Source organism: Pagrus pagrus (assembly GCF_965226575.1).
Source record: "Pagrus pagrus genome assembly, chromosome: 11".
Classification (NCBI taxonomy): domain Eukaryota; kingdom Metazoa; phylum Chordata; class Actinopteri; order Spariformes; family Sparidae; genus Pagrus; species Pagrus pagrus.
Window position 1 is genome coordinate 13732627 of NC_140195.1, and position 10760 is coordinate 13743386.

The 10760-nt window shown below is 40.6% G+C and overlaps 1 protein-coding gene across 1 annotated transcript; it reads left to right on the plus strand.

The window, feature by feature from the left end:
* Positions 1-1154: 1154 nt before the first annotated feature.
* On the plus strand, positions 1155-9315 carry tnnt2a (troponin T type 2a (cardiac)). Its single transcript, XM_084367460.1, has 12 exons — positions 1155-1168; positions 2524-2580; positions 4203-4232; positions 4956-4980; positions 6289-6352; positions 6612-6728; positions 6834-6911; positions 7009-7119; positions 7216-7325; positions 7412-7502; positions 7600-7640; positions 9085-9315. Exons 5-12 carry the CDS (start codon positions 6299-6301, stop codon positions 9116-9118), a joined length of 636 nt encoding a protein of 211 aa, XP_084223586.1. The 5' UTR covers positions 1155-1168; positions 2524-2580; positions 4203-4232; positions 4956-4980; positions 6289-6298; the 3' UTR covers positions 9119-9315.
* Positions 9316-10760: the final 1445 nt, after the last annotated feature.

The following is a 10760-nucleotide window of genomic DNA, read 5'->3' on the forward strand; positions in this document are numbered from 1 at the left end:
ATAGAGCCATGTCTGTTGTTGTTTCCTGGTTTTTTCTTTTACATTTTAAATGAATTCAACTCAATAAATGACTTTGTATGCTGTTATAAACTATTATATGGGCATTAAACTGTAAAAGGGGTTAAGTAATAGGTAATGAGGCCGCCATAACACCTAATAAGATGCTGATTAACATTAATAGCATTATGTTTAATGTTAGACATTTATAAGCACGTATAAGAAACTTCTCAGCCGTGGATAAGAATGTTAAACTCATAACACCTTATAAATTTTTACATTAAAGCAGCAGTATGTAACTTTTCTACCTTAAAACAACAGTTTCAGAATAATGTTGGGTGAATCATGTCTCTGTCTCAGCCCCCCCATCACTTGTTTCTGCACTATGTAACTTCAGTGAGAGGGTAGGATCACAGCGTTACGTACATGTTTACTTCAACATACAAGTTTTCAACACATAACATTGTTATGATGTCATGAGTCGTGTTAGTAGTTAGCACCTACGTTACGTCTGACAAATACAGACCTGGGATTTACAACGGCCTTATTACCTGTTAATTAATGCTCATTACAAGGGCCTGAGTATGGAGCCTTACCACTGTATGTTGTTGCAATGTTGCTGCTGGTTAATATTGTTCATGTGTGTTTGATTTTCACAGGGAGGTGGAAGGTAAGAGCTCTCATCATGACTCACCATATTCCTTAAAGACAGGTGTGATCCACTGCTGAAACTGACGGCATGTTGTTTTGACAGGCAGTAATCCAGCGAGCTTAACATAGTGTTTTCATATAACAGTATTGCATAGATCTCAAAGGAGGATATTAACGTATTGTGTCTCCTGGGAGTGAAAATGTCAGATTGATGGATGATTTTTTTCCCTAATGTCTGAGCCTCATCGTTCTGTAACACAAAGTGTGTTTGCACCAAAACACTTTCTCGTTGAGTCAAAGATGCAGCAGGTAGATGTTTGTTGTTTTTGTAAAAATCCACAGGATACAAGTTATTTGTTCGGGTCTTGATGGTGATTTCCCCTTCCTGGCCTACATTAGAGCAAAAGTAGCTTGTGTGTGTGTTACATGCATTTACTATTGTGTTTTATATTATCATTTGTTTAATCCTTCTCCTGTGTGTTTTCCTGGCTGCGTGCTTCAGAAGAGGAGGCTGCTGAAGGTACGAGACCACAGCTTTAGCACTGACGTTAAATTAATTAAAAGCTCTGCGTCATCAAAGAATGATTTTTGGTCATGTTTCAGTACCACACAGCACACGTGATTTAGCAGAGCGACAGGTGGAGTGATGACTGGTTTGTCCCGACACTCAGGGTGCCTGTGGTTTAAAAATAAGATAGCTGCGGCTGACATTCATGAATGATTACATGAGAATCATTCATGTTTCACTGCATCACTTCATCATGCTTTAAGAGATGCCTTTCTTTCTTTCTTTCTTTGTCTTCCTTCCTTCCTTCCTTCCTTCTTTTTGAATGTTGCTGGCTGCTTTGTTGGCTGGCTGGCTTTACTTACCAGTGCTTTTGCTCAGCAGGGGAGCAGGGGGTAGAGGAGGAAGAGGTGGAGGAGGAGGAGGTGGAGGAGGTGGAGGAGCAGGAGGAGGAGGCAGACGAAGGTATTGCTTGCGCTTTGAGCTGAAAGCAGCTTTTTTTTTTTTTGTGGACATGGTGCCAGTCAATACAACTCCACCTTTTAGTCAGACACATTTTGATGAAGCTCACTGGAACAACAACTGGGCATAAACATTAAATATTAGATAAAATGTCTGAGCTGATTATTCCAGGTCTAATATCTCAAGATACATAAAAGTAATGCTGAGAATTAATACTTGAGCTGAACATTTAACATTTGGAAAGCAAAGAATTACTTTTAAATAATTAAATAAAAATATAAACAATTGCTGAAATAACTAACAAATATTTTAGAGATTTATTTCAATCTTTCAATTGCTATTTATTCATGAATTTCTACATTTTTGGTTGTATCTGTTTTGTTTTTCTACTTTTCCTTATTTAATTTAGTAGTCACATATTTATTCATATATTTCTTTCTGTGCTGTCAGTTATGGAGATATTTCAGAAAGTGTCACCTGATTAAATCATATATTTGGGACTTATAACACTAGGTGAACTGCACATAAACTTGTGTGTACAATTCTGTGTTTCAATGCATGCCTCGTCACAAGATTTAAGTTCAGATCCCAAGTCAGATTTGAAAGGGTGTGGTGTCATTACATCTGACCAACACCCACCCAAAGACACGCTCCGCTTCACCAGCTCTTGAGCGCTGTGTATTTTAAATACCAGACATGTAAAGCTCATTCTGATCTGATTATGGGTGTTTGAACAGACCATTCTCTGCTGGTTTATCAGATGTTCTTCCATCCCATTCAGACTTATGAAAAATGACAGCTTACTGAAAAGGGAGAGCGATGGTTTGAGTAAGGCGATGAGTCAATATCTCACCCTGTGAGTGTCAGGCTGTCGCTGAAATGTCATTTTTCACTTCCTTCTCCGCCAGAGGCCGTGCAGGAAGAAGACAAACCTGCTGGGGGCGAGGAGGTCAACGAAGAAGAAGGTGAGGGGGTTTCAAAGTGGAAAACATTGTCGTCAAGCAGACTTCAAGTCAGTGTTGTTACTGAATCAGCAGTTACCAAGAAAAACAACATCCAACAAGTGTATCGTGTGTTGAAGTGAAGATGATGAATTCATTCCGTCTGTAACCATCCGTCAAGGGTGACGGGGGAGTCATCTGCTATCTCAGTCGCACTTCACCCTGGTATGTGACAGGCTGCAGGTACTTGATGAGTTCAGACCCACATGTTCACTTCTTCTCTGAGTCACACTGGCCACTGGGTGAGAAAGCCCTGTCCCTCCCAGCCCTCAGGCTCTTTCTTATTAGTCAGAACTAGCTATTATTCTCAATCAGTTACATTTAGGCGTTACTCTGTATTGTTGGTAATCATATGACAAGGACGGCACGTTAGTCAGAATCAGTCTCGTCTTCTTCTTCTCCTTCAGTAAACGCCCCGTGACGCTCCTGTGAACTGTCCACTGATGTGTCGCACAAACTGGACAGGTGACTTGTCGACCTGCCAGAATGTTTTCTCCTGCTAGTTCAGTTTATCATCAGGGTGGTATTATTAGCCAGGGAGGTGAGCCTATTTTCACAGACGAAGATTAAACATTCATATTTCGACCATATTTCACCTGTACTGACTTTAAACTGAAACATTTGGATGTGGTTTCTTAGTCAGGCTCTATTATTTGCACGCCGTAGATTAAGTAAAATACTGCAATAAAATGTTTTTGTTTAGTGAACAGCCACCACACTGTCTGAGCTACAACACTCCCTTTAAATTTAATCCTTGAAGTTTCACAGTTATTCCTTCAGCTTGTGAAATAGTCCCAGTCCCATCCACTGTTTATTTGTATAGCACAATTCAGACACAGGGCAACTCAAAGTGCTTTACAAGGGCATACAATACAAGGGATTTTATTTTAAACAACATTTAAAACAAGTAGGAAGACATCAAGAAACAAAAAGTTAGAAATAGAAAAATAAGCTAAAATAGGCTCAAAAGAGACAAGACAATAAAAGTTACAGTGCAGTTTCATCACCCAGTTTTCAGCCAGAAATCACCTTGGTTAGTGCTCACTGGGTATTAATTAGAAAATGTTAGCATACTAACTTAACTATGATAACTGTGGATATGGTAACCTTTTTAAATCCGCATTTGATGGTTGTCAATGTGAGCATGTTAACATAAGGTTGTTTTTAAGTCTCACACAGCTGCTAGCATGGCTGTAGTCGAGTCTTGTTAAAAATAAATAACTTCCTCTGATCGTAGCTTTAATGTTTTTATGGGCTCGGTTTAAAATTTTTGGTTGAGTGTCATTCAGAGGTCACAGATGCTGTACCCTCTTTGGACGAGACACTGCTTATTATCATGACAACCTCTCCACAGTGCTATTTATAAAATGTGACGCATGCAACACTTTACAAACACACCAACACAGATATGCAAGCCGTTCCTGTCTGTCCCCCTCAGGACTGTATTTTGGTCTTTTCATGTTCCCTTATACTTCATTTTGTCTGTCAGCACTCCATAAAAGACAACTTCTTTACTGTTCCCTAATGAGCACCCATTCGACACGGTCACAAACACACACAAACCTCTCTTTATATTTTCGTTTCAGATGGAGAAGGGGAGGTGGAGGAGGGAGAAGGTAACTATGTTTATCTAAACTGCATCATGGTTGGCACGCCTTACTCATTGTGTATCTGTTTTTCTTGGACACTCTCAGCCTTGACCTGAGTCACACCCGAAAAAGGTTCTGATTAAATTTCTGTTTAAGAATAATCTGCTCGTGTGATCTCATACAAGGTTCGAGGTTTATTTATTTGTCAGTGTGTTGCAAACTGAGATCCCTTAAGGCTATGGACACAACAGAAAAAAGATAATATTTATATCAGAGTGTGGAAGATGAGTTGCGGAGCACCACAGCCTGAAGAAAAAAGCTGCTCTGTAGGCTGGTGGTATGGCTGCGGATACTTCTGTATCTTTCGCCAGATGGCAGCAGGGGGAACAGACTGTAGCTTGGATGGATGTTGTCTTTTAGTGTCCTTTAGGCTCTGTGCAGACTCCTCACCTCACTAATGATGCCCTGTAAGTGGATACTAATGATGTTCTGGGTGGTTTTATTCACCCTCTGCAGAGCCCTGATGTGTCCAATCAGACTGTTTTCCATCACTCCCCTCTAAAAGTTAACAGGAACTTGCCAAGAGAATTTTGGCTTAATCTTCTTAACCTCCTGGTCGTTTTACGAGCGTACAATGGGCTCCCTTGTCACAACTTGCTGGTTTTTCTTGGGAGGATTATGAAATGTTTTGTTGCCATTGGTAGGTGGTCTGGACTAACTTACTGCTGTCTTCTCTTTCAATAACAACAGAGGAAGAGGCCAAGCCCAAATTCAAGTGAGTAATCCAACAAATATTTGTTGTAGAGCTTATTCTTCCTGTATGTGTGTTCCTGTACGCACTGGAGGAGGGGGAAGAAGCATTTGGCTTCATGGCAGAGAAAATACTGATATCACTCTCATATTTTTACAGTAATCAACCATACCGCCAACAGCCACTTAGCTTAGCTTGGTTTAGCTTAGCTTAGCATAGCACAAAGACTGGATGCAGAGGGGAAACAGCTAGCCTGGCTCTGTCTAAAGATCACTGAATCCTTCTGCAAGCACCTCTAAAGCTCACTAATTATTAGTTTATATCTTGTTTGTTTAATCTTAACAAAGTGACTGCGCTTGGCCAAGAAATAATCTTGATCATACATTTTAGTTTTACATCGTGCTGGTTAAACAAACAAGATATGTCATGTTAATTGAGATACCTTTGGACAGAACCAGGCAAGCTGTTTCCACCTGCTTGAGGGCATTAAGATAACATAACGTCAGATTGGTGCAATCTGTGTACAAAATCGTATTCCTTCTCCCTGAGTCACAACGGTTTCAAATCTAGACAAGCACAAAGTTTGAGATTCAGCGTCCACTGACACTGAGGATACCAGTATGTCTAATGTCCATCTACACACGAACCTGCTGAGAAGTCATGAAAATCTTGTCTGTAAATCACTGCGAACTACTGATTCTGCATTTACAGCATAATAACCTTTAATTTGCCAAAATGTAACGAAACAAAATGTATCTAACCCTAACCCATACCCCAAAGCATTATGGGAAGCATTTTTCAAACTCAGAGCACAAATATCCACCAAGTACAAGAAATGTGTCCCGCAAATATTCGCCCCTAAAATGACAAAAAAGGCTTGATTGTGCAGAATTAACTGGGATTTGGGACTTCCTCGAGAGACTGATATTGGCATTAGATCAATTTATCAGCCATCATGCTTTAGAAATTGTATTAAATACAGTGAAGAATGCAGAATATAAGACTGAATCTTATATAAAAGTGGGAATCATAGTTGGTTAAAGTCCAAAATGTAACATTGTGGAATAAATTAAATTTAAAAAATGATTAGAAAGCAAGGAGTACAAAAATAATTCACAAAGGAGCTCCACCAAAGCAGTTGTAACAGGCACAGGCACAAACATGCATCGATAGATTTAGGGGACATTTGTTTGGCTTGTTGATCCTGCGTTTAATCATCATTTGATATCCACAGTGACAGTGATTAATGATAATTTTCTGGTTTCGTATTTCTTTCTTACTTTATCCCATAACTCTCCTTTCACTGGTTCTTTCTTTCGTTTTAATCTCCAGGCCATTCATCATGCCTAACCTCATCCCTCCTAAGATCCCAGACGGAGAGAAGGTGGATTTTGATGTAGGTAACAGACTGGGAATCGAAAAAGAGTTTATCACTGTGCTTTACATTTCTACCTCACGGTGTATTACCATCATCAGATGTTATGTTGGAATACTAATGCCAAAGCTCAGCCTTTTCTAGAGTCGCTATTCATTATTTTCTGTGCTTTTTTGCTGCTTTTACTGAACTTACACCAAAGCCCCTTGTGTTTTTATTCAGTGTAGTCATTTTACTGTTTACTTTAAGTACAAAAGGCACTGAACTCCTGTTTCTGTAGGATATACATCGTAAAAGGATGGAGAAGGACCTGATGGAGCTTCAGACTCTGATCGAGGTTCACTTTGAGAGCAGAAAGAAGGAAGAAGACGAGCTCATTAATCTCAAGGACAGGATTGTGAGAGCCCCACAATACAGCCAATCAAAAGTCAACTTACTGTCGCACACAATGTTAAAGATGTGCTTTAAGATTTGTTAAAGTGTGTGATGATCTGCTGTGCAGGAGAAGCGCCGCGCTGAGCGAGCAGAGCAGCATAGGATCCGCAGCGAGCGAGAGAAAGAGCGACAGAAGCGTCTGGAGGTATAATCATGTACGAGCTGCTGTACGTCTTCTGGATGAGCCACCTCCTTCCATTTCACTCCTCGTCCTCTTTCTCCTTCTCTTCTCTTTCTTATAGGATGAGAGAGCTCGTAAGGAGGAGGAGGAGGCCAAGAAGAGAGCAGAGGATGACGCCAAGAAGAAGAAAACCCTCACCAGCCTCCACTTCGGAGGCTACATGCAGAAGTTGGTGAGCAGGTGGAGGGTTCATAGTGGGGTTCTTCTCAGTACCGGTAGTTAAAATACGATGGATGTCAAGCAAAGCAATGTTTCATTTCAACTTTAGACAGAAAAACGCAGCGGTAAGAGGCAGACTGAGAGGGAGAAGAAGAAGAAGATCCTGAGTGAAAGACGCAAATCTCTGGACATCGAGAACATGAGCCAGGACAGACTCAAGTAGGTGGAGACATAAAGTGCAGGGACATGATTTTATGAAACACACGAGGCGATGAAAATAAGCAACACTGTCCCATTTCTCACAGGGAGAAGGCTAAAGAGCTGTGGGAGTGGATGTACGAGCTGGAGGCAGAGAAGTTTGAATTTCAGTATCAGTTTTCCAGACAGAAATATGAGGTGTGTGTTTTTGTCTTCAGTATACAGTACGTTGAAGTAAACCACAGGATCTAAGAGACCTCATTTGAGTGACATTTGGATGTTTTCTCTGTTTCAGATTAATGTGCTGAGGAACCGTGTCAGCGACCACCAGAAAACGTGAGAAACCACCTCTGAGTCCCTTTCTTTCTCCCTCTGATGCCACACAGTCCGACACAAAGAAAAACACAGATGAATAAAATTAACTGTTACAATAGATGGAGCAAAAGTTCAGATATCCTGACTCTAGCTCCCTGCACAGGGTGTTGTCTATACTAGCTGCATCTCCTCAGCCATTTAGCCTATAGTTAGGGTTCTTGTGTATCCTTGCAAACTAAACAGCTTTGTCCACCTTATGAGTGCATAACTCCTGTCTTTCAGAGGTTCACTCCCTATGATGAGTAAAATAAAGTAGTTAGTGCCCCTTTTAAAGCCTACATGTGAGAGTTCTGCACTAAAACATCTAATAAGTACAAGACCTTTTTTCATTTATGTACTTTAGTTGCGTACTGACATTATCCCAGGTTTCCAACAATGTTCAAACCCAGAGAAATGCACGAGTTTACACAGGGTGGTGCATTTTATTTGGTTGCCCATCACTATAACTTGCAGGAGAGTGAGGAATGAAACTAAACGCAACGTGAATAAAACTTAAAAACATTTCCTAAACTGTGAACATTTGTGCAAAACTAATTCTTTTTTAACACGTGACAGCACTGAGCTTATGCTCTGGTTAGGTTTAGGAACATAAAACACTTGGTTTGGGTTAGTTAAGATCACGTTTTGGCAACACGCTGGAAAGTGTCCCGATAGCTCATTAAAAAAAATTGTCAGTGGTTTTGCACTTACAAATCTTAAATTGCTGTCTTAAGCATTGATCTCCTGCTTGGCAGCATCAGGCCCAGTGTCGCTATCTATCTATCTACAACATACAACATATCTGTGGTTTGCAGAAACATGTCGACATGTTATTCTGGTGACTCGTGTGTCTTGGGCCTGACCCGAGGTTGCTAATTTTTGCACACAAGCCTGTTCATGCACAGACCTATCAGCTAAAGTTTTAAATAAACTTGAATTTAAGTTGACAGACACAGATGAGATTATGGCTGAAAAGGCTTAAAAGAGCAAAGATTAAAAACTTTAATAACTAGATTAATATTACTGCTTCAGTCACAAAGACTATAATCAATTTAAACGGTTGGGTTACAGAAGACAATCAGGTGCATATTCATCCGTCGTCACCTGGATATGTAGCAGCCCTTTGTGCTCAAGCTCCTCTCCTCCCCTTCTCCTCCCCTTCTCCTCCCCATCACAGCCCCCCTTTCATTTTTGTTCGTCTCAAGAGTTCATGATCTCCCCGAGGCTCTGTTCCACTTTACTGAAGGAGTTTGCTGCAGGCTGTGTGTGTGCATGTGTGTGACAGCTGCCCCACTTGTCATAGACACACTGAAAGCCAGTTTGAATGTTTGAGTATGTCTCAGTTAAGTATGCAGGTGTCTTATCTTTGGAGTGAACGTTAGAAGATTCACCAGCCTCATAATGGCCTCTGTCTTGTTTTTAACAGATCTAAGAGGACGAAGAGAGGCCTGAGGAAATAGACGCTGACTTGCTGAGTGAGCTGTCGGCCTCGTTCTGTGGATACCGCCTTAAACCAAACCCTGGTTTTCCTGCCACACCCCAGCCCCACCTGTTTCTCTAATACCTTCACCTACAGTGCAGTATTATATTTCTAGCTCCATTACACACTGGTTATTCCTCTGTGTTTAAGGGTGTAAATAAAACCATCTTAGTTCAATCAACCGCTTTGTTCAATTTCAGACCTCTGAGCGTGGGTGCATGTGTTTATTTACACCCACAGAAAGTCAAAATGACCGTGCAGTACATTCAAGACATGAATGCAGAAAGCCTGAGGCCAAAGACAGGAAGAGACATCTTCCTTTTTCGAGACGAGCTCTGACATGACTGGGACTGACATGACGATCCTTGGGCCAACGCCCAGACTTCCACCCTACGTGCACACACCCACGTACACACACAAGCTGAAAGAGAATGAATCATTTACCAGTAATCAATGTGGGAAAATGCTCTCTCTGAAAAAAGGTTCCTCCTCCAACTGCTTTCAACTTTTCTTCAAAGTGGATTTCTATGACAACACTCTTAGTTTCGACCAGACATGCAGTCGCAAAATAAATTAAGTCATTGTTATGGACATAACACGTTGGAGGGATTAAATCCATTAGTTGTTATGAAACTTGAATTCCATCCAGTGGTAGCATGGTGAGTTTGTGGCAGGGTTTTAATGAAGTTATCGCAATTATTTTATAGCACACACACACAAACACACACATGGGGGCGAGTTGCAGCGTCTCTCGCAGTGTGATTTAAGGAAATTGTAAATTTTAAGGAGTTGAAAGTACAGATATTTGTCTTAAAATGTAGAGAGTAAAAGCAAAAAGTTGTCAGAAAAATAAATACTCTGAATACTTAGAAAAATCTACTTAAGTAGAGTAACAAGGTATTTGTACTTTCCTACTTCCCACCTCTGTTCTCTGGGATGTCAGTTTATTTCTTTACTCAGGAAAGCTGTAAACATCTATATCCTAATCTAACAGAACATTTCTGGTTCAAACTGAGTTATACCCGCGAAAGAATGCAAAAATATATGCTATCTTTTTGAAAATCCAAAAAGTCAATGGGGATTTATTACTGCCTGCAGTGCGGTTTAAAATTAGTAAACATACCACAGAGAGAGAGAGAGAGAGAGATTAGTGAGCTCTTTTTTCCACTGCTTGCCGTTAGCTGTCAGGACAGCACTGCAGGCCAACGAAATGCAGACACAAGCAGACAGGAGCGATATAAAGATAAGGGTGTCAGTCACCAGCATTGTTCACTTAAACCTTCAAAGTATGACGGATGAAAAAAGAGCAAGTATTTTGACTTCTTCTGTCACTGAAGAACGAACTCGCTGGTCCACTAAGTCAGCCAGCTTTGGCGAAAAAGATATGGGAAAATGATATCCAAATCTAAATCATGCAGAACATAATCATTTCCAGTGCATTTTAATTCAGTAATGCAGTGAAAACTGTGCGATGTGCAAAGAACACGTTCAGCTTTTGGGATGTAACTCTTTAAAAATCTCACCAAACCAGAAAATGGAGCTGAGGATTCTCTCCAAGTCAGAAAAATGGCTTGCACACACTCAAACCACAAAAACTCGGCTGGAACGACACCATGGAGCTT